This window comes from Falco rusticolus, chromosome 6 (genome assembly GCF_015220075.1).
Source record: "Falco rusticolus isolate bFalRus1 chromosome 6, bFalRus1.pri, whole genome shotgun sequence".
NCBI lineage: Eukaryota > Metazoa > Chordata > Aves > Falconiformes > Falconidae > Falco > Falco rusticolus.
The window spans coordinates 36,339,862-36,364,670 of NC_051192.1; the positions used below are offsets into that span (position 1 = coordinate 36,339,862).

The following is a 24,809-nucleotide window of genomic DNA, read 5'->3' on the forward strand; positions in this document are numbered from 1 at the left end:
ATTTAACACCACCAAGAACACATCTAAATTCCATATCTAATTTAACCTTCACTCTAAATCACATCAGAACCAGTACTGATTCAACCTTTCTCTATACGTGACAAAGCATATGAGAATCCTGTGATACATTAATCACAGATTTTAGACAATACTTCCATTATCTGTGAAGTTATTTAAATTATCTTAATGAAAACCAAGTGTTTAATGAATGCGTAATATTGTACTTTGGGCCATGCAACAAAACCTGTTCAGGTCTTTAGTTTCTGTGGTTGGTCTAATAATACCTTTCAGGATTTCACTATGCCATTAGGAGCCATTTGCACATGAAATCTGAATTAGTCTCTCTCAACATCTTTTTGGGCTAACATTCCAGGCTATTAATAGCTTTGCCATGGAAAGCAACATATGCTTATATATTGAACAGACAATTAAAAATCACAAGCACTGTGTCATCCACTATTACTCATATCAGTAAAGCAGCTTGAATACTGAGCACCTCAAATATCCTGATCAAAAAGACTCAGCATTCTGGAGGGCAACACGTAGCAGATGCCTTGGCTCACATGTCTTTAACCAGTAACTATCAATCTTCCCAAGAAGTTAAAGTGGCTGGCTGTCCAAAACTATTTCTAAGAATGAAAAGCAATGGATTTAGGCAGGAGACATACCTCTTCCAGACATTCCAGTGTGCAGTGACCCTCTGACACAAATTCAGGCATGCCTGGTGGGATATTGTGGAAGAGGCTGACCCAAAGACCGGCTTCAATAACCCCAGCATCGTATTTCCTTAAAACTGGAGTATAAATTAACCTCAGACCAGAGTTATCTATCAAGCCTGCAACAAAAGAACACAGTCATCCATGGCTGTAAATCAATATTTTAAAGAAAAGAGGAAAAAAAATCCAATTGTTTCATATTTTTCAAGGCATGTCCTAAGTTTTAGATGAAAATCGATGAATCAACCTCTACAACCGGGGTCAAACCATATGCAGGAAACAATAAATAGGGGCACCCCACAAAAGGGTTGTTAAACATGGTATCATAATGTCTGTGGAGTTCAGATGTGAATGAAAAATATGTGCTGTCCATAGCCCTCATGTCTCTTCTGCTAAGTTGTGGAATATGGACCTCAGAGAAAAGAGGTTAGATCACAGGCAGAGCAAACAATACAAGGAAATAATAAGACCTCAAAAGGTTCCATGTATGATTTCAAATGAAATATTTAAACAACAGTTTAATGTTATTGTGGTTTTTTTCTTTAAAATTTTCAAGTCGTGCGTTATTTTCTACCTGTGAATTTGTCTATTCCTTCACCCTAGGCCCTAGCATTAATTATACTTCCCTTTGGTTTGGACTGCCTGTCACATTACAGCACACCTCAGATGACCAAATCCCTTTTACAATCTCCCCAGTTAAAAGATCATCAACTAAACATGAAAATTGGCTTCCTGAATCCCAAACCTGAAGACAACATCAGCACCTTGCATAAAGTAGACAAGAGAACTACAGAGGACTTTAATGCTGCACTCACTCAAGGACTTCTGATTTCAGAAAGTAGCTCAGAGAACCAAAGCATGCTGTGAAAAGATTGAGTCTTTAAGACTCAAAGTGGTATGAATATATTTTGTTCACCTGCATGTTCAGCCATACGTGATTGTTTGTATATCTATGAATAAGTTTTGTTGCCTCCATCATCTACATGCTTATAATTATTTATCTTCTATTAGCCATTTTTATTAGGCAAGACATAAAGATTAATTTGTGTTGCACAAGCCCTGCATTCTGCTAGTTCATCTGTTACTTTCTTCTTTGTTGTCCCTTTGCAAATTTCAATTTTGAAAATTAAAAATGCAAAAAAAATACCAAATCTCTCAGAGAAGGTGAGAGACTTTCTAATGACCTGTACTAGTCTTCTAAAAAACAGAACAGATATAGCAGTGCCTGAAACCAAATTTTACATCAATGTGAAATCAGCAAGCTATTTCAAGATAAGCAAATGGCAGAGGAACAGAGCAGGGACTAAGTTACCCAGTCACTAAAATACTTGAGACAGAGTAGTATATAATTATTAAGGAACAAAGGATATGAACTATGCGCTGCCAATTTAGAGTGGTATTCAACTATGAGGCATTTTGCAATATACAAATCATGACATTTCAGGTGCTACATACTGTCCCAAAACACCCCAGTTTTAAAGTGTTTGGGGATCCATACTCATTACCTTTCTGAAGTTATTCGTATTATCTCATCAACTTGAGTATTTCCTATGTGGTATTTCCCCTTCAAGCTTGTTGCTAAATGCTAGAAATCTTTGTGATATGTAAGAGGTTTTGATAAACAACCTCAAAAGAGGCCACCTTTCAATTGAAAAGTGAATGTTAAGGATTTCAGAAACAGAAACTTTCAAAACCAGCCATGTTAGGAGAAGTTCAAACATTTTTTAGTCTAACTGGGAGCCAATGCTGCCTACCAATCTGGGTCACTTGTGAAAATATTACCCCAGATCACAACATGAGGCTAACAATGCAGCCTTTAACTGCAGGACCCAAAGTGGGAAAATGCAGGTGCCAAAATGCCAAAACGAAGGTGACCCAGTGGCAGGTTTGGTGCTGTGTCAGGGGGACTCACATGCCCCCACCTGAAGCGGATGGAGCACCCAGGTCTACTCCCTCACACTCCTGGCACAATCTTATACCGTGTGTTTTGGCAAGGAGGAGAGAAACAACCTGGATTACAGACACCCTGCTCTGCCTTTGCTGTCTGAATTTTCCCAGGTCTTTGGCAAGACCCTGTGTTCACCTGGGACTGTGCCAGCAAGGCAAAGGTGTCCCCATTGCTTAAAAAGGAAATGAACCATTATTCATTCTCTGTCTTTCTGTGTGCCACTTGAACTAAAACAACGGTATCATACAGCACAGTTGATTAAAACAAAACAGTGGATTTAGGGACACAACCAACTCAAACAGTTCTTCTCCATGCATCTTCTTGGGCTTTCAGGTAACATTTGATGGAAAAGCATGCAACATCAAGGATGCAATGGAGTTTACTCTATCCCATGCAAATGTGCATGCTGAAGGAGAGAGCCTGTCATTAAATAAACCAATTTTGAGATAGTTCATCTAGTACAACAAAAAGAGGGGGAATAACAGTAAGACAGAACATCGTGACCCACAGAGAGGATTTTCTTTTAACATGTGAGGGTGTGAAGAAAGGCCAGTTCACTGTGCTGCACTGGATTTTACTGGGTTCATATATAGCAATCACCAGAATATTCTCAGGTACAGTAATTAGCTCAATAAACTTTTGTTTCAGAACAAAAAACTATCTTTCTAAAAGTCAGCTTCAAAGATCCCTAGATTTTCTGGGGCTCCCTGACTTCTTCCTTTAGCTGCTTCTAAATATAAATGAATTTTAGAAAGAAGATTAAAAAAAAAACAAAACCACCATTACAAAAGAAAAGCTTAACTTTTAAGATCACCTGCTTTTACCCAGTGAACAGTCTAGTAACCTGAGTCCATACTTCACTTTCAAAAACTGACCACAGTTCAGGTAGATGTCTTTTAAAAAGTGCTATAAAAAACGAATAAAAGGCTCATTCCCTGTGTTGCTGTCCCACAGTCTGGGTGCTATGCTATGTGCTCTGTCTGATTGGATTTCCCAGCAAAAGGAAAGGGACATAACAAGAATGTAGTGATAAAAGTGATGTATTCACCTGGTCCACAATTCTTTGGAATCTCTCGCTGACTTCAGGTTAAGCTTTTGAGGGCAGTGAGAAAAACACTGGGAACCAGGAACAATTGAGCAGGGGAAAATAAGCCTCAGCTTTGCATTTGCTCTGTTTGCCATGCAATGCAATGAGGCACTTGGGTCTATTACATCTTTCAGCTTTGTGTGTTATAAAGAGTGTGACGTACAAACCTTCTGTGTAAGATGGATTGTCATAATGCACCTCCATGAGGACGAACTGGGGGTCAGCTGCTGTGCCAATGGATAAGCCAACATGAGGAGGATAGGTGAAGCCCTGGAAATCAACACATGCATACAGAGTTAAGGTATTTTTTGTCACAGTTAAAAGTTAATTTGTTTTTTACAAATACAATGACTTTTTTTTTTTTCAATGATACAGTCATATTAATGATAAATTAAGAGGTGATTTCTTTTTAAATTCTGAACATGGCATTGTGGTGTAACATATTTATTATATACTCGATGCACTAAATAACTAAGTCAATATAAAATAGTAGATCCTACACTTACTAGAGGATAAAGCCCTGAGAAAACTGGTCTGACGTCACCACTGACCCTGTTTGAAGTAAGAGGCTGGACCAGAAACTTCCTGAGGTTCTTTTCAACCTGCGTTATCCTGTGATCTTATGATTATTTATCCTGTATTTATTGCTTGAGCAGAAAAGGAAAAATTCCATTTAAAATGTATAAATATTGCATCATCAAGCAGTTTGTCTGACAATAAAACCCTTATGAAGAGGTGAATCTACATTTTAAATGTTCCCAGTTTCTAAAAGCAGTAATTTCCAGGGAATACTGAGGTTGTACATAATTAGATTGTTTTTCCTGCACAAATCACTGTATTCTAAGTAAAATGATTTGAACAATAAAGGTGATCTTCACGGCTACATTTACATTAGCAAGCCATGTAGTGCAAAAGAAATAGCTCTGTACAGTGCAACAGCTTGTGCTGGACACACTGTTCCCAGATGATGCTCCCCTGGACAAGCTCTGTTCAGACCCCATGCACAGAACCCCATTTATTGTTGGGAGATGCTGGGTTCACCACGGCACTGTCAGTTTAACTTCATCCCAAAGGGGGCTGTGCAAGTTCTCAAACCACTCATGATGATAAACAGAGTTTGGTAAGTGGAGATAACCAGGAGATTTACTTAAAACCTTGCTCCGGATTCAAACTGAAACACCAATATCTTCTAAGGGAACTCTTTACCAAATTCACTTTTATAGGAATTAATCTGCATCATTTTATATTATATAGCTAATATTTTAATATGCAATTTGAGATTCTAACTTTCTGAAATGTGCAATTTGAGATCCTATTCTTTTCTGATGCTTGATGGACATTTAATGAATTAACCATAGTATACAATAATAAATATTATCACCTCCATTTTACATAAAGGTAAATTGAAGTAAGTGAAGTGAGTACTCTGGGAAACCTGCATGTAACCCAGATCTGTCAGATTCCTCCCTACAGATCTTTAACAGTGGGATCATCCTTGCAAAAACCTCCATAGTGCTTGTCAAATGATAACTTATTTATGTGAGGTTTTTATTTCACTTAGATTAAGACAGTTGAAAGTACAAATACTAGGTCAGAGCATAGCTGATGGCAAAACTGCACAAAGCATACAGCAGGGATAATGCTCGTAGTGGATTAAACTTTTTTTCATGGGTCCATGTAGCAGCTCTATCTTCCTCACACTGCAGCACTTGAAGATGGTTTTGGACTGCAGGCTGGCAAATGAAGGCTCCAGAAACTACCATCACTCCAGTCCCTCTCTGTGCCCACACCATCGTTTGTGTGGGCACTAAGTGAATCAGGGGGCTAAAGAAGGGGTGGTATTCATTCAGCAGTAATGCTGCCTTATGTCAGATTAAAGCGTTAACTGCAGCCAAAATTTTAACATATGAAATAAGCTGAAAACAGAGCTTGGGGTCAACTTGGCATCAGAGACTGTGTTTTCTTTAGATATGACCCATTGCCATGAGCAAAGTGGTCCTTGTGCTGGCTCTGCACCAACACAGGATCACTCCTACACTGAAATGATGTCTCTTTGGGCTGGGTAGGAAACTTCCCAATGGTATGCCTGAATGGGGAAACACTGTAACCAGGCCCTGGTGATGCACAAAGCTAATTAAATCTATGCTTGACTTTGTCTGGAACATTTCTCCTCCATGTCTTTCATGCAGTCACCTACAGAGACTGCTTTTCTTTTTGGCATTCTCCACAGGTAGCAGATACTGGTCATTGCTGGAGGCAGTGTATCTCCATATCAGATGAGACAAGATGGTACAGGGACAGACTCCCATGCTCCCAAGCCATCTTCCTTTCCCTAAGGCATCAACTCTCTCTATACTATTTTCATTACTTGTAGCTTGTCACTCAGGATGACCATTGCATTTCATCCTTAAAAAGTTAACAAGAAGTTGAGGACTTACTGCTGAGGCATTTAGGTATTATGATTGTGTACCCTTGAAAACAGACAGACTAAGTAATCGCTAATACACTAGGAAGAAGCTTCAGGATGATACACACCCTCCTAAATCCCCATTGATGAACCTGTCAGAAAGCCATTCAGCCTACCTCTCCTCCAATGGCCCAAGCAAAAATGACAGTCTCACATGTGAGAAAAGAGTCTGGCATGTTGGGGTGGTAACACTCATGTCCGTAGTCCAGCACACTGTCGTTCAAATTGCTGCTGCACTGGTAGAGCAGGATATGGTGCACCAGATTCTCATGGCCTTTCTGGATCAATGGCTCAACCTGTCAATGTAAAAAGGAAAAAGAGAAAGGAAAAGAAAGGGGAAAGAGAGGGGGAAAGAGAAGGGGAAAGAGGGGGAAAGAAGGGGGAAAGAAAGGGGGAAAGAGAGGGGGAACGAGAGGGGAAATGAGAAAGAAGAAAAAGAGAAAGAAAAGAGAAAGGAAAAAAGAAAAAAAAGAGAAAAGAAAACGAAAGAAAAAAGAGAGAGGAGAAAAAAAAAGGAAAAAACCCCACATCTCAAATATGATTATTTCAATGTACATATGCAGACCAAACTAAAAACTATATGGCACATTTATTTTAAAAGAGGAGGCTCGATGTTAGATTGTAGTTAGGTTGAGATGTTACTTCAGCATTCCGCAACCCCAAGTACTGAAAACTTCATTGCCCAAGTGCACCAGTGGGGGACAGGAAGAAAGTTTTGTGTCTTGATGAAACCTCTGTTGCCATCTGTCTTGTTCTCTCTTCTCCCACCCCAGTCTCCTCTTTCCCACTGGCACTTATTTTTCTCCCTGCCCAATCTTGTTTAGTGACATTCTGGCATGAAGGGGTATGAACCAGCTGAAAGTCTGTTCAGCTAAACCAGCTTGGTATCTGAACTATTCACAACTTTTCATCCCTGCTTCTGCCTCTTTTGTACTATTTCAAACTAGAGCTGCCCATAGTTTCTATATATTTAGGGTGAGCCTGGAGGTATACCCCACATTACTCAGCAGCTCAAGGTGGACTTTCACATTTTTTTGACATCTACAAGAAATTAGAATTATTTTACAATCTGTTCAGTGGTAAAGACTTTATTAATATGAAGTCATTCCTAAGAGGTTGGGTGCTCCAGCCTGTTTATGGCAGTGATGAGCTGGAGGGCTCTCAGGGGAGCCCGGGTGCCCGCAGTATAATTTAACCACTGAACTTCAGGGGTGGCTGAAATTGTTTAATTCCCATGTAACAGTGTTCACTCTCTATTTGGATGGATGATGTTAAATCATCTCTGTCAGAGATGACATCCCTGGGGCAAACATGAATACTTCTGAAAAAAATTATTTTGTTTTTCAGAAAGATCATATTCCACAAAACATCAGCGTATAGAAAACAGTATTAAAATGAAAGGAGCTTCTCCCTTGCTTTTGCTTCCAAAGATTACATCCAGTTCTGTCATATCTACCATATCATATCAAGTTGAATAAGATAAACATTAATGTTTCCACAAGAAAAGTAAAGCTTTGGCAGTGCAAGTTTTAAGATGTAGGGTGCCATGCAATATTGCCTTTTAATATTAGGAAAGATACGGTCTTTTAAACAGGCAAAAACGTATGTACATTCCAAATTTGCATCCATTTGTTTTGCAAGCACATGAACCCCAGCTACCAGTGGACCAGAACAGGGTAAGCAAGAACAGTTTATTACATTATTAAAATATTGTCAGCACAATATTGTTACCAGAAATTTATTTCTCTGCACTTTGTTCAAACCACTAAACCAATTACAAAAGAGGAAGGGCAGGAAGAAGCAACCAGAGCCTGTGCATATCAAGGCCACCCTCGTTGATATGAATCTGCAAAATACCATTGAAGTTGGACTCTCAGGGAGTCCAGCTGCTGCTGAGTACCTGCATGTCTGTCCAAGAAGTGCACAACCCAAAACCACCCACTTCACTGTGCTTAGAAGTCAATGGAAGGATGCCAATTTACACGGATGCATCGAAGTTCTGTTCTCATGGCAAGACTGAAATATTTCACAAGAGGTCTTCTGTGCTGTTCTCAGTGATCCCTATTTCAGTTAGTGTTACCATCATCATGAATTACCGTACTGTGAAGTAAAAGGTATTTATGAAGGAGATAAGAGTCAGTTTTCCCATCAGATAATAATTTATTCCCAAATATATCAGACTGACTGGCAAAGATTCAGAAATCCATTTCAGCTTGATCTTGTGTCTTCCCTCTGCTCTGTCATATACCTGCATATTTATCCAAACACTGCAGAACCAAAACACACTCATATCGTGGCAGCTTGTACATTAAATAGCAGTATACATCTCAAGAATTCTGAAGCTGCACATAATGTAGAGGTTAGTCAGAGAAACAGTTATGGGAATATTATCCCTGTATCTACCAAGAAAGAAAAGAGTATTTTTGTCCCAACATGTGATAGTTCTGCCTGCTGCTACAAGACCCCAGCACCTGCTGTGCTTACAATCACTACTTCAAAACCAACTTCCCCTCAAAACGATGGGACATCACCAAAATTAGAAACTCACATCCTGTCATCAGTTTTTAATGTCAGTTACCTAAACAATAACGGCACTTCAAAAAGTAGCTTTGTTCAGTTTTCTTTAATGAAGAAAAGAAAAAAAAATACTAGGATAAACCCATCAGCATCTTTCTGATGCATCTCGTAGGACAACTTATATTCTTCAGATGCACAAATAAATAATGAAAAGCAGCAGCAAAGTTACACTTTTTACACATTTTTATTACAGCTTGGTTAAAGAGGTGCCACCTCTCTCTCTCCCCTTCTGAACAAATAGAGAAAAAAAGAATCTATTAGGATTGGTCAAAAATCTGTTAACAAAAATCTTAGGCAAATCTCATTAATCACAAATTGTTCGTTTCCCAGAAATGTATGGAAATATTTCAATGGGCAGCTCCCTAAGGCTCACAGCATCATTTCTGATTGAAACAAGAGAAGGAAGAGGAACAGACCCCCTAGACACACAGGGCTCCCTTTTCCTGATCCAATGAATAGCTAACTGTATTTACGTACTAGAATACCTTCAGCAGAAAAGAAAATTAAATCTTATTCTCTACTGTAGCAATTAGGTACAGCAGGGATTTAAACATGCCATTCTACATCCCAGGTGAGTGCTGCCCTATTTACTCAGCCATTTGTTATTTTAGCTTATAGAAAAAGTCACTTATTTAGGCTGCTTCCCTCTTCCTCTCTCGCTTTCCACAAAGAGCATCTGTAAAGCTTAGTTTGCTCCAAGCCGAAAAGAGATTCCAAAACCTCATTTTTTTTCAAGTAAACAAAATTCTTGTTTTCTGGCCAGACTTACAAACAATGATGAACAATGACTGAGTTTCTCAAACATGGGGCCAAATTCAGCAAATCACTAATGCATTTAAAAGGCCACATGAGTAGTCTCAGGTATAAAATTAGTTGCTAGAGCAGGTATCTACAATTAAGTATCTACATCAGGGTGGCTTGGTTTCCAGAATACTTGTAACCTCAGTGAATGCTAATGCAGTTTGCAGGGTTCATCTCCTACAAGGTTCTTCCTATTTTAACAGATCGTTATGCCTTGATCCATGACTATAGGCATTCATTTGTAAAATGTGGACTTTTTAACGCACACATTCAAAGTTTCAATTCTTTTGAATTTTTATGAATAGAGTTTTGGTTCTTTCATAGTCTTTGTCCCCAAATCACACAACTGAAAGCTAAACTAAGCTAAGGTTTACTTTTGCAAGTCTCTAGTCACAATAATAATGGACCAACCCTGAAAAGTCACCTTGACTGTCTTGTTAATTTGTCTCAGGAAGTAGTGCAACTTTTAGTATACTTATAAGAAGATAAAAGACTGTGGTAAGTTAAGACAAAGGAGAGACATACAGGAAAAAAAAGTGATAAAAGTAGGCATAGTACATAACAGTCAATAAACTCTGCAGATTTATGTGAACAATTCCTTTTAATGTGGATTTTATTTATACATAGACTTGCTTACTCTGTTCTCGTAGTGTAAGGGAACTCTCAAATGATACCTTCAGCCACCAATAACTGAGTAATTTAGATGGGTTGCAGTGAAAATAGGAATCTGTCTTTCACTTGCAATAATTATGAGGAAACACATAATGAACTTCGAAACACAGTTCATTCTCCTTTCCTTGCTAATTCCTACCCACCTCTTGTTAGACAAGGGAGTCAAAAAAAAAGGTGAAAGAAGGCTGAAGGGGAATATGCACGTAACTACCTATTTTCCCCATTTTACCTCATTCTTTGAGGCTCATCTGTGGTGTTTTCACTGTTGCTGACATGCAGGGAAGACCCAGCTGTCAGGGTTCATCTCTTTGCAGTGTTATGAATAAGCCTGCAGAGATACTGCACCACCGGGGCACCTCAGTGACTTCTTCCCCTGCAGGCAAAGTGCATTTTCTGCTTGACATTTCCTAACTGCCAGAGGCTCAGAGAACAAAAGTCCTATATCCACCCTACATGAAAGTGCCAAAAGCGTTTGGGACTGCAGAAAATAAGTGCGTGCAACAAGACACAATCCTTCCTGCTTTTCATGAAACCTGCAGAAAGAAGCCCCTGGTTTTTTATTCATGATGATTTACTTACTGCATCCTCTCTACCTTTCTTGAAAGCTTGGATGAAAGATCTTTCTAACTGAGCACACTGACATATATGAACCTATCTAACTCCTACTAACAGAAGTAAAAAATAACAGGTGCACTATAATCCTCCACCACAGCAGATCAGGGTTTCCAAAGGAGGTATTTTAAATACACCGCAATCAAATGCAAAATGAAGACACTACCGCCTGCAACCAAAGGTATGGGTTAAGGTCATGGTGTCTGGCTAGCATGATCTGTACTCATCGTGCAGGTTGAGAGGTTTTACAGAGCTCCTTTCATCATACTGAATCTCTTAGCTCTTCTAAAAATACTGACTTTCAAAGAATAAAAAATAACAAATTTTCACTTTATCATCAAGTTAACACAGATAAGACATGAGCTTTCCACCTGTGAATCTAACAAAAGCCCTATTCTAGTCAAGAAGCTGACATCACATGAACAAAGAAAATGCTTACATCTGCCAGTGCCAGGTTACTAAGTTTCCGTTTTTCTTCCCCTTTTCTCTATTTCCTATTATCCCTTTACCTATTGCACAAACTGAACATACCACATGTCATTGTTCCTTAAAAAAACAAGACAAAATTGTAACATAATAGAGCCCTGCATCTCAAGCTGTCAATAAGCAGGGTCAAGATACTAAGTATGATGTATTAAATAGGGTGAAAATGCAAATGGCTCAAAGGGTCCAAGAAGTCACATTCCCTACAATGGAAAAAAAACCCTCCATAAGCCTAGAAGTCTTTCTTGCTTATTTTTGGTTTTCTCCCTTTTTATTTACTTTGCTTTCTTTGATGTTAACAGCTGTGGTTTGTTCATGCCTGCTTATGCAAACAATGAAAGTTCATAAACTATATCCATAGTCTCCCCATAGTGTCCCTGTTAAAAAATACAGCCCACTGAATGACAGAAAACCAAAAGCTGAGTTTATTTTATATATGAAAATGGCAAGAAGTTTTTGGCCTTGTTGCAGTGATGCTTCCACACTGAAATGTCATAGAAAAATGTGATTTTATTTTTTCTGGCTCAAAAGATACCTTCAACTTTATCTTACATTTTAAAGACACTGTGGAATGGTATATTGCCATATAACTGAATAAAGCCACAGCCCTACACAACACTTCATGTATGGAGCCCATGGTGACACAGGGAAAAAACATTATTCTAGTGTCTCAAAACTGAGAGTACAAATCTGACACAAAATTTTTGTCTTGGCTCTGCTGCATCTAACAGAGTTTCTAGCTTCTGGTTGGTAATTTCATTTATATGAGCTTGCTGTGACTCTGATTAACTCAGACCAAAAAGTGATGGTGGTGAAACTGAGTACTGGCTGACTTTACTTGAGAGAAATTTTGTAGCAGAAGACTGAGTTATAGGGTTTCTGCTTTCTATACATATCCTCAGGAAGAGCTGTCTTTGTACTTCCTTCACAAGTATGTGCCACGTACATACATTGAAATATTTGTCTGACAGAAAAGTTGTTGAAAGGTAGATGTGATGTCTTCTTATTAGCATTATCAAAACTTCTGACTTTTTTTGCTTTTCAGAAGTGCAGTTGTGGCATGAACAAATATTTATCTAACACATCTTGTTTACTGGTTTAGATTTTTCTCCAGAAAAGCAAATATTTAGAATACTTGGCTTAATAAAGTTGGAACTTTTCCAGCAAAAAACTCCATGTATTTTAGAAAAAAACTCAGTAATAATATGGTCTGTCATAAATGTTCTGAAAGAAAAACACCTTGTTCACTATCTAACTTTGCTTCTTGCACACAACCCAGAGGTGTGCCGAGTAAAAACTCAAGAGCTGGAAATATGTCTCTGAGCTGGGGTAGATGTTTAAGTCCATGACTCCGGGTCAGACTAGGATTTGAACCCTAACAACCTAACAGCTATCTTGTGTCAGTAGAAAAGCCTGCCTAGGCCAGCATCACATCTGGAACACTAATCTGCTGCAGACTTTCAACCCGGAGTTCATGCATTCTGGGGTCAGGCAGGGACCACCCTCACAGCACCACCATCCCACCCTGCCTGTCAGAAAGCACTAAATTCATGCCGTGGAATAGGTAGAGCTGAACGAGGTACCTCCAACGCTCAACCAGCTGCAATCTAGCATGGACTAGAGGCCGTAATCTATCCTGAGATCAGCAGTACCGCTTGCATGTATACAGCTATGTGCCCATTTCAGTTTTCCTCACTGCACAATCCGAATCCTAAATTCAGCCATCATTACTAACAAAGCCCTTTGAATCACACTCTGTCTTGAGTGCTTCTGAATTTACACTGTGCCACTTACTTAGAAAGGCGTATATTTTGGTGAGTGAATTGCAGGAGGCAGAGCAAAGATGCTGTTTCTGGTTCACTGATGGTAATCCATGTACAGCAAGGATCATTACTGCTTAACTTGAATTGTCCTTCAAATATAAAAATGCTCACCCAAATTATTATCATACACATGTTTTCACATCTTCCAGCTGGAGGAAAATACAACCCGTGTAGTCAGTGACATACTTTGTTTCTCCTATGTTAATAAAACAAGAGATGGAGATGAGAAAAAGGCCCAGGCGACAGCAACCATCTCATCTCCACCCCCAATCTCATAATGTGGTTAGTTAAGATTTCCTTGGAGGACTGAAGTTTTCCAGACCAAAAACTAGAGGTTCCATACAACTTAAGCATTGAATTTTGCATGATTCACCTTTAATATGTGTGGAGGCTGGGAGGTTTTTTTGTTTTTTTATTTGTTGTTTTGGTTTTGTTGTTGTGTTTGTGGTTTTTTTTTTTAACAAGGCAAGATTCAATACAGGATATAATCCCAAACTGAAAGTGCTGGCTTATTTATTTAAGCTGTATTGCTGGTATTTGCATTTAACTGGGTTTGGGTATACTTTAAAACATATAACAAAAATTCTAATATCACTGTGGAGAAAAAGTCCTTACCACATGAATGGAAAACCTTATTCAAAGCACAGATATTTCCTGCTCTTGGCGTAAAGAATGAAGTATTTGTTTACTCAGTGACTGAGCTGTTCAGCGAAGGCTCTTATTTAAGTTTTATTAGTATACCGCCTTAAGAAGTAATTACCATACCTCCATTTTAAGCTGCAGAATTTTATTGGAAAAAAATATGTACTCTCAGGTAAAAGTAACCATTGCTGTCCTGTTAGCTTGGAGAGGAGGCTATATATCTAAATTCATACAAACCATTCTACCCCAATATACCAGTGCTAATGATTACACTGTACATCCAGAATTTCTATAGGTCAATGTGCAGAAGAACTTAAATATTTTAATCAGGAAAGAAGACTCAACACAATAACCAATAAAAACAATTTAAAAATGAGAATTAGAGATGGATTTAGGTCTTGTTCTCTCTGCCATCAAGTCCGTTCCTAAACTCTTATTCCTAATGAATTGTCTGGAACTCTGCCATTCAAAAAGAGTTTCAGACTGCAAAGGCATGCAGTAATTTAGGCTAAATCTAAAAGAAGTGTACCTCAAAGAAATGTTCATAAAACATTGTTTCTGCCTGACGTACGTCCGAAGATTTAAGATAATGCATTTAGTAACAGTTAAAAAGTATAACCCTGAGGAGCAATCTGATAAAAAGCTCAGGTCAAGAAAAAACATGTTTCATTCAGCTACGCTTCCTGGCAATACACTCATTGCACTCCTAAGCAGCAGAAACATCAGCAAAGTGGTTGCGGTATTTAGTACGGCCATAGTCTCTCAGCGCAGTTGACACACTCCAGGCAGAATTAATTGGCAATTAATCAGCAACATCATTACTTTCTTGTGAAAATAATATCATAATAAAGTAATATGTAACCAAATATGTTTCAGATCTAAAGCCAAAATGGGTAGTCTATAAAGAGTTTATATTTATTCAAGAGGAACATGTAATTTGAATAGTATAAATAATAAAGTCAGTGAAGGTACTCCCTTTTGCTCATGAAATCACCATTCATGCATAGGGATGTCTGTCTGTTTCTGTCGGATGGCAATGAAAGAGGTTTTAATTCTATTGTAGAACTGTAAAGTGTTCCCTTTGATTGTGTAGCTTAATAACATTATACTTGTTCTCCTCCTGCTTGGGAGTGAACACACAGCTTTGCTCAAAGACAGAACATGAGAATTTACAGTGTGTCCATTTCTTGTTTTACACATACTGGGGTATACTGTTAGGAAACATGCTTTCTGACAAGAAAACGCTGACTTATGCGAAAGACTACTGAAACAGAAAACACATGAGAAAAACCTTAGACATCTGATACTGAGCTTCTACAGGAGTCACCACCCTGGATGCTCTGGCACCTAAAGTTTGCTGAAGGGAAAGTATAGGATAAAATGAGCACCAGGGTCATGATTTTGTCATGACACAGCCTCCTGAGTCAGCAGAACAAATCTCAGGAATGACTGCTCATAACCCTCTAAAAATTTATATTTACAGGGTTAACATACAAATATGAGATGAGTTACAAAATAAATGCGGTTAGGTAACACCTACATAAATACTAAGATTGCCATATTTTCTCACACTGAGCCAGGTCCTGGTAGCCTCGTGTAGGGCTCCAGCACCCCTCAACAGCACCATGAGGTCACATAAGAAGGGTCATTTTCAGATTACTTGGTTCTTTTGAAGTCATTTGAGAATACTGCATTAAAATTTTACTGTATTAATTCTCTAGAAACCAAAACTGTAATTGGCACTTCATAAAACAGAGACATTGTTCTAGTCCAAGCAACTCAAGAGACAGTAATGGAAAGGTCACTGAAATGAGAGGATGGAGAGACTGAAGAGCACTAGTTAGCCTTTTATAATAATTTGCTTCAGTACATGTTTTCTCAAGTTAGGGTGGTTTTTTTGTATGTATTTTAGTTAGATCCAAGTTCTAAATAATTTTCATATTAGGTAAAACTTCATTTCAGTCTCGATGCAAAGAGAAACTATTCATCATCTACCTGTGGTTCATTTATCATCTGTGTGGATTTTGATGTTATGTATGCTATGCATGGACATGGTGGAGTGATATTATCTGACCATTGCCTATTTTCCCACTGTTATTAATGTTTGTTGTTTCTAGTTTACCCTGGGAGTCAATGAATCTATTCTTTGGACACAGCTGCAACTACTGTGACAAGCAAGTGGAAGCAGAGATAGAGAAGGTGCCATAACATCATTCCCTGAAAAATAACTTCAGTAGTTAATGGTGGAGTTGCAGAGTGAGAGGTCAGTACTAAGGCGAGAAACACTTTAAACAAATCAGAAATTGAATTTCTTCTCCGTTTAAATGACATTGGAGCAATTAAGTGTGGCTGTATAGAATTGCTTAAGATGCTGCTACTTGTCTGATTGAGAATGTTGATCTTAAGAAGCAATGTCAAGATGCTAGTAGGACCAAGGTAGATCTGTTCTGTGATCCATCCAGACACTCACTTCACACGATGCAAGCCCCATCAAGCCAGATTTTACTACCTATGAACCTGGTGTTCTGGTGTTTGCACAGAAGATGCTTTATAATTGCCTGTCTAAGGCCCAGCTCTGCTCAGGAATATTTTATTGCCTGCTATGATAAGAAGTGCTAGCGGCTGGCTGCAAAAAATTCTTGGACACGCTCTTCCTATCTTTTCAGTGCACTACATAACCACAGACTTACTTTAAAACCATATACAAAGCTAAGGGTAAGAAGAAACAGAGACATGGTACAAGGCAAAATGGGGTTAATCAATAGCAATCGTCTCCTGAAGATCAACCCACAAATAATCTCAGAACTGGGAGGTGAAACTCAGAGTGTTTCACAAAAATTGTACCCTCCCCTTCTCCATGCTCACCGTTGGTTGTATTTTAAGTTAAGGCTCCTGTCGTCTAACACTTGTATGTAACCAGAAATTGCATAACTTCTGACTTTCATTTTCACATGAAATATTTATTTTCCAATCATGTGCCAGCATAGTCAATACAATGCTACAATGGATGGATGTTGTTTTAATTTAAAAAAGAAAAATCAAAGGAGCTGGATTAAATTAACTAGATGTTCATGTTTGCTGATGACAGAAGTGGATTATTTTTGCATACTAAGTATGGAATAAATAATGCAGCAATAGCTGCATAATTTAAGCATTCCTCTTGTAAAGATGTATAAGTGAAATGAAAGAAGACTACCGCAAAATGAGAATATGTTCCACTAAGAAATGTAAAGTTTGCTGTGACAGTAAAATCTGTGGTCATACGTAGTTTCATCTTTGATCACAAAATGAAGTAATATATGAAATTGTTTTGCATATGAAATAGTTCAGCAGAATATAGAGAAGACAGTATTTCTTATTTTCCTGATACAGTTGCTTGGGAAACTTCTAATTTCCAGCCAGTTCAGTTAGACGATTCTTTAACACTGCAAAGCCTAATGGGCCAATTCAGGCTTGCACTGAAGAGACAGCCCTCCAGATCAAAGGGCAGATAGCTTACAAGCTCTGCAGCATAAGATGATCGTTTGGTTGCCAATCTAATTTACCAAGGCTGAAATTGCTTTGTGGGGGAACATACAGGAAAATACAGAACATTTGTTTATGTCGGGTTGCACGATGCAATTTGCTAGAGTCGTCACATTTAGCAAAACGTAAACGTTCAAGCCAGAGAACAACAAGCAGTTACTGTCTGGTCTCACTCAAGTTAAAAATCAGTGCCCTCATTTAGATACTGAAGGCTACAAGCTGCCCTTCTGGCTTTCAATCAATCAGTCTCTTAAACTGGAGTCTCTTTGTATTTTCACACTGGGGTCTTTGGTATTACCAAGGCATTCCACTGTCATAAAGCAGAGTTACCCTTGGCAACAAGGTTTTTTTGGAGTTTTTACTTCCTTATCAGAGATTGCCCCTGAAACTGAACATGAAGATTAACTAGCAGCTGCTGGTGTGCTTTAATACAGGCTTTTCTTTAATTGAAAAGAGGCTCCCTTTTCTAAGGAGAGCAACAATGGAAAACTTTGGTGCTTCTATAAAGATATGCCCAATGTAATGCTTCTCAGCTAATGCTAAATAATTAAGTTTTTTCTGGTGATATGCTTGGCCTGTTTTCACTAGTCACATAATAAGTTCAGTGACAAAAAATTACACCAGAATGTGGTTGAGAAAAATCCATTTTTCCTAAGGGCAAATTAAAACAAACAAACAAAAAAGTACAGTTTTGTGATTTTTTTCCCCCATCACAATCTCTTCTCTCCCCTGACCATTTTTGTGGGACATGTCCCCTCATTCATTCATCTGAGAGCTACATATCTAATACAGGCTAGTTATCTGGGTTCTTCTGTCTGCCAATGGAGAGAACGATTGAACCATACCGGGGATGCTTGAGCTCACGTATTTCAGACACCTTCCCTGGGATGACACAAACAGCTGGTTTTGCCTCTGTAAGGTCATTTAAGCAGCTGCCTCAGACCTGTAGATACGTCAAACTAGATGAGAGGAAGCCCATCTTCATTGTTGGAAATTTACTGTCTATAATATGTTGCCTGAGTTTAGTTTAGTATTCACGAGGTGTACTTAAGAGATACTGAATTTTGACCACGCAGCCTAATCCCTCGCATGGGGCTTCTTCCCTGTTTCAGCAGCACTAAACCTGCTTGCTCCATTCTCATAAGTGGGTTCAGTATGAAAGGAGTACTTTATACAGGAAACTGAACATTTAAGAGCTTACAAAATGCAACCTACTATCCTCCTTTCCAATGCCAAATACCGTCTAAAACTGGGCATCCTGTTAAAAAATTTCTCTTGCAGAATCTGAGGGATTTTATGCTCCTGAGCACAGCTGCATCGCAACCTTTCTGCCAGTGTTTCTCTGACTATACTAGTTTCAAAATATCCCAAAAAGTTTGGAACTATAGGAAAATGAGTAATTATTGTCAAAAAGACATGTAGGTACAGCTAAATGACCCTACTACCCAATTGCATTCCTTATTTTACATAAACTGGTTTTCTGACTCTTAACTGTAAAATTTTATGTCCGACATGTTTTTGTCTATGGGATTATTACTACTGAAGCCCATGGAACTAATTTCCCTGAGGAAAACACAGTATATTTCAAAGAAATTAAGAAAATATAGAGGGGAAAATTTACAGATGTTGAAACTAGCACAGACATGCTATACATTAAAGCTGAAAAGCTTCACACAAATCGATTATGGCACTTCTGGCATGCAGAATATACATACCATTCCTTCACCAGTATATACTGTAAATTTTCAGAAGTTTACACACAGCATTAAACAATTTCTCAGGTGTAGTGGGAGACCACAGGTATAGAGAATGCACAGAAAATCTAGAGACAGTAAAGGAAATACTGTATCTTAAGGCTTTTAATTGCAACAGAAAAAACAGCAGTGGGGCACATGGAAGAGCTGTGGTTAATGTGAGGCCAAAGCAATGAATCTTTACCAGATACAGTTAATTAATAAGAAATACAATCAAATTAAACTAACAGAAGACATGGAGTATTGAAACCTAAGCTAAAGACAGTAATTAAAAAAACCTGTATCTGTAGAACCACAAGTAGAAAAAGCAGTAACAACGAACTTTGAACATAAAGTAAAAGCTGTATTTACTAAAATACTGAGAAGCGTTTCTCATGACTGTGAAACAAATTTTCACTTTCATGCTGCTGGTAAACATTTGCATGATGCCAGCTCACAGAAAGCAACCATTAAATTCAGCAAATAGGCAGAAAAACACAATCATCAACAGTCTTACAAACTGTCAAAGCAGAGACATGTCAGCACACATATATCTGCACACATTGAAAATCATGAAAACCCAACATCTCGACGGTACAAGAATGAAAAGATTTCAGAAGCTCCAGTGTACTGCCACTGAATAACTACTTTTTTTTTTTTTTTTTAATGGAATACGCAATATGAAAGAGACTTTTAAAAGTTTACATGATTTACAAAAGGGAGAGTGCTGCAAAGACTCCCTGTGTCAGCATGTGCTCCTCTGGGTAGGCACCTTTGGCCCTGCTAGTCCCCGCTCCCAGCCCTGGCGTGGAGGTGACTCTGCCTCCAAGGGCTCTCCACACCCAAGGAGCTGCCCTCAGCCTGGCCTCAGCAGGGAGACAGAAACCTTTTCAATGCAGAGGTCAGTGCATGGAGATGCCTGTGTATCTACTCTACCAGTGGGTCCCTCCCTCCCTCCCTCTGAGATGTCCTGCTGGAGCGGAGGTCCTGCCCCAGGTGCAGTCAGTGAAAACCGAGAAATTTCTTTAGGGATGTGATTAAAAGGCATATTCAGGACCAGTCAGAATAACAATATTTACAGAGAACTGAGAAATCCTAGCAAGAAATGACCTTAAACCCATCTTCGGAAAGTCTGGGCTAATAAGTGGAAAGCTTTTTTTCTAAGAAAGCTACTTCTGAGAAAGCTCACAGCTAATTTACGCATGTGAGAAAAGTAAAAATCCCTTGAGTAACAAGCCTGAGGCACATACCACCACCTGAAGCTCAAAGCAGCAAAACAGGCCAATGCACACATTGCTGCAGGAGCAGTTTGCAGACAGGCAGCAATGTGCACTCCGCCAATGAGAACAGCCAGGGTCCATCACCCCAGAACCACTGCGGAGCCATCCTGCAAACAGCTGACTCAAATTAAAACAGTTGCCTGCTATTACCTCCAAGCAATCCCTTTCACCTGTTCTGCACATTGTTATTTTCAAAATTGATCTATTACCCTGATAACTGGTTCTGCTAACAAGAAAAAATAGAAAAAAAAAAAAAATGTGAGGGAAAACCTATAGAAGATTAAAAAATTTTCAAGCAACCACCATTCAGCCAGGTAAGACAGCTTGAAGCTGAGGAGTGATGTGTTCCATCAGTCACAAAACCAGTTCAGTGCCTGGTATTGTTTGGAATCTGTGTAACTCTTATCACTATTATGCCCAGCTATTGAGAAATCATCTTATTTTGTTTTATTTCTTAGCAGGCATAATGAGTTATTTCTCCAGGAGTTCCCAGAGGCATCAGAGAAAATCTCATAACAGAAGGCATTGTAGGGACATGTAGGAAGACACAATCTCTTCCCTAGGGAAGAAGTTGCAAGACATAAGAAACAAAGGAAGATTAAACAGAGAAGTCCTAACCCTGGCTGGGTGCCCCGTTATCGCAGTGAAGCCCTGTTCTCCATTGGTAAGTGCAGCTTAAGGAGAAATTACTTATCCATGGCCCCATTCTAACTATGAGATGAACACAAGATTACAATCTTATCTCTTGCACAATTTACATGTCATGTAGTGCAGCTTGATCAAGAACAGTCAATGAAAATATGCTGTTTCTCATTACCTGAGGTTCTTGGAAAGTAGCATGAATATTATGTGAAGAGAAAGAAAAGACATAAGGTTTTACATAATTTACCTTTGACATATTTTGAGATCTCCTACGCTAGTTATTTCTTTATCTTGTGCTAACAGAAGAACCCAGACCTTGCAATCACTACCATTAAAAAAACCCTTTGATTCACTTCAAATCAAAAGCTTGCTCATGCAAGCAATCAGGTGGACGACTGTACGAAAGTGACCAGGAAGGCAAAGACAGCATATTGGGACATCTGCAAAAAATGTTTCTCATTGCCGAGAGAGTAATTCAATTATGGTGGGCTTTTTTTCCCATCAGAAGAAAAAGCATGGAAAAGAATGTGTTCTGGACATCCTCTCTATTCAGCATCAGAAAGTTTTTATTCGTACAAGCACCGGTCTGCTCCCATGGGCCATTGGCCTGTTTCCACCTGGGGATTTCTGTTGTGCTCCCTATGCACACCCTCCTGGTGATTTCACCTAAAGGGATTCACCTCACGAGTCCCACGTCTGCTCCATGGTAGTAACCACACGAAAGCAAGCAAGAATAACTTCAAGATTCACTTCAGAAGCATGCTTCTCATCCAAACTAAAACACTACTGTAGATGCACCCTAAGACCAAGCGCTATCACTTACCCAGCTGTTGCACCACTAGATTGTATATATGAAACTTATTTGTAAATGCTTTGAACATGTTCTGCCTGACAACGTATAGTTACACTTTTTTCAAAATAACTCATGGTCAAGGGAAGTTAAAAAGTCCTTTTTAATTCAGAGTCTGGATTCACAATCTGGCATTCATTAACCAGAGGTGATTAAAACTCTTGGTCTCTACCTTTAATGATAGGTCTAATTTTTTCACAGTTTCCTTCATTAAAATACTATGCTTTCCTGATGAAATGGATATTTTAAAAAATACGTTATTATAAAATGCTCAGAGCAATTTTCAAGAAGACAGGAATAACAGAGAACAGCTGAACAGCATGAAAAAAATTCTTATTGTGGCTGTTGCACCTACTTGAGACTCCAGGTCACCAGCAGATTTACACATATGCACAGCTAAGCACACACTTCCATGGTGTTGATGGCACACATCATCCAACAAGAGCTTAACTGCACTTCAGTGCTCCACAAAATCATACAGGACAGAAATGGGCAAACACAGCTCACACGTACACTAGTTAAATAGAATGAATTATAGCAGAGATGAATTTGTACCATTTTCTAAATGCTTTTTTTTTTCTGTCTGTAAAAGTGAGAAGCGTAGGTTTGTATGAAAATGGTGCTACAGAAGGCATCCAGAATCAATAATTACATAAGTATTTAACTAACAAACACAGACTTTGATCAGGCCAAGTAATTCATCTATCCTCCCCTTTGTGAAATTCAATCTTTGTTTGCATAGCTAATTTCCTCCTGAGTAGCCATAAGCCCCATCCTTTGTGTATCAGTAGGCTTCAGGCAATGTTTAATCAGTTTGCAAGAGTGCATAGATACAATTCCACAACAGCCCTCTATGTGTCATCTACAAAAGTCACATATATGAAAATATAAGTTGTGCTCCTAAAAAGAAATGTTAAAGAAGTGTTCCTCTTTCCGTAATCCTTTTTCTCTAAGTGTTTTTGAAGCAGCAGGATTAAATGTGTTTGCTTTTCTGAAGGTGGAAAATCACACTGAAGATTTTACTTTAATTTTTAACTTTATAAAAACCAAATAAATAGCTGATTTCAAAATATGATTCCTGAAATTGTAATGTTCATCATACATCATCATAAAAATAAAGAATACAAAACTATTCTGGAAAATTAGTCAGTGTATTTCTGAGCTAAAATCATGTTTTAGCTTCCACCAACCAAATTATTTTAAAAAATTAGTAACATATGTGCAGTCAGGAAAAATATTTAAAAAATAAATTCAGAAAATACAAATAGTAAATAGTTCCAGGGAACTTTTTTGCAAAACAGCATGTATCTATAGCTTGCACCAAACTTAACATGGAAAGCATGATTCTGATATTACCATTTTGAAGCTCTCTCACTTGAAAGCAGAAATCTGGGAGGCCTGACATATATACTACATTACAAGCAAATTCTGCTTTTCATACAGATCTGTGAAAGTAGCTGCCACAAATTTCTAATGTGATTAAATATCAAGTGCATGAAGGGAGAAATTTGGACCTTGCAATTCTTCATTCTGATAAAGTGTGGAAACCTATAATATTTCAGAGTAACTATAGGTATTTCTCAGACATACACCGGAGATCACGTTAAGTTCCCTGAGTTAATTTAAACGCATTAGAACGCATTAGAGAAATCTGACTGACAATAATCCAAAAACTGGAAAAGAATTGTGTACCTAAAAGCATTCATGGGTTTAAAGAAAGATAAAAATGAAGGCCAGAGCTATCTCACTGTGCTATCTTAAGTGGTTTAACAATAATATTAAGTCGTTCTGTTAGGAGGTCTTCAGTATATTGCTCCTGGGAAGGAATGTGAGAACCATTTTTCCCGCAGCACTCTTAAGCATTCAGTTCCAAACTGAAAGAAAAGTTAGAATATGTGTTATAAGAAAACATGTTTATGCATGCGGGTTTTGAAATCACTTTGGATCCTGCTGAACCTTGTGGGGATGTTTACATGTTTTCATTAATTTTTAAATATACTACAATATCCATCTCTTATTTCATAATACTCAGCTTTTACACAGCCAAAGACAGCGGTGTCTGTGCCCGTGTGATGTTACGTGGCATAACTCCACTGTGGTCACAGAATGAGAGGTGACTGGAATCATTTAAAAACTTGGCCTTTCATTTGAACAAATTTCACCATTTAATTATTTTTTAATTTAAAATTACTCTCTGTTAAAAGAATTTCATTAAATTCCTATATAAAAGCAGAAACTTGATGGAACATGCTTTTAGACAATTTTACTTAGTCTTTGCCAGAAACGATTACAGACAGAAAGAATTTTCGATCTTATTTTCTTGGGAGAGCTTGTAGAGGCAAAAGGAGGGTCCTCTGTCACTGTGCGTGGTGACTGTCAGGGCACACCAGGATCAGGTCCTGGGTGCACATACACATACACCTGACATGTTTGTGAAGACAGAGAAAAGGTCTTCTTTTCACTCCAGTAAGTAGTGAAACAAATTTTGAGAGTGCAAGAACTGATTTGAAGCATCTGAGCTCCTCTAAATTTGCTCAGTTTGAATCACTCACCTTTGTCACATGATGTTTCTCATGTTGTACAGGAATCTTAAACATTTGGCACCAATATGTTGTATCTTTGTCTGGTACAGGCACCTGTCTTAATAAAAAGGGCAAGAACACAATATTATACAAGTCACATTACCCTGTTGCATAAGCCCAAAGCTTTGGCTACCACCTTATCCCCAGCTCCACATAAACCCAAACCCCGGAGTAACTTACGTCTTTGTTTGTCAAGTCAAAGTATGGCAAAGAGGCAGATAAGACTTCTTCTTTCTCAGGATTCAGTAGACGTAGACTCTTCGTACCACGATTAGACCCGTGGTAATTTTGACCTGCCTCTCCCATGTCTTTGTGGTGGTAGGCCCATATTACCCGCACTGTGCTCTCCTGAAAAAAAAAAAACCCACA

The 24,809-nt window shown here is 38.5% G+C and overlaps 1 protein-coding gene across 2 annotated transcripts in view; it reads right to left on the bottom strand.

The window, feature by feature from the left end:
* MOXD1 (monooxygenase DBH like 1) overlaps positions 1–24,809 on the bottom strand; it is a 51,504-nt gene that overhangs the window by 12,720 nt on the left and 13,975 nt on the right. For both annotated transcript variants that reach the window (XM_037391763.1, XM_037391764.1), the window contains exons 3-7: positions 24,621–24,788; positions 24,411–24,494; positions 6,335–6,514; positions 3,919–4,021; positions 669–835 (exon numbers count right to left, since the gene is read on the bottom strand). In XM_037391763.1, coding sequence (XP_037247660.1) covers positions 669–835; positions 3,919–4,021; positions 6,335–6,514; positions 24,411–24,494; positions 24,621–24,788 — 702 coding nt within the window. The remainder of the gene's footprint in view (positions 1–668; positions 836–3,918; positions 4,022–6,334; positions 6,515–24,410; positions 24,495–24,620; positions 24,789–24,809) is intronic.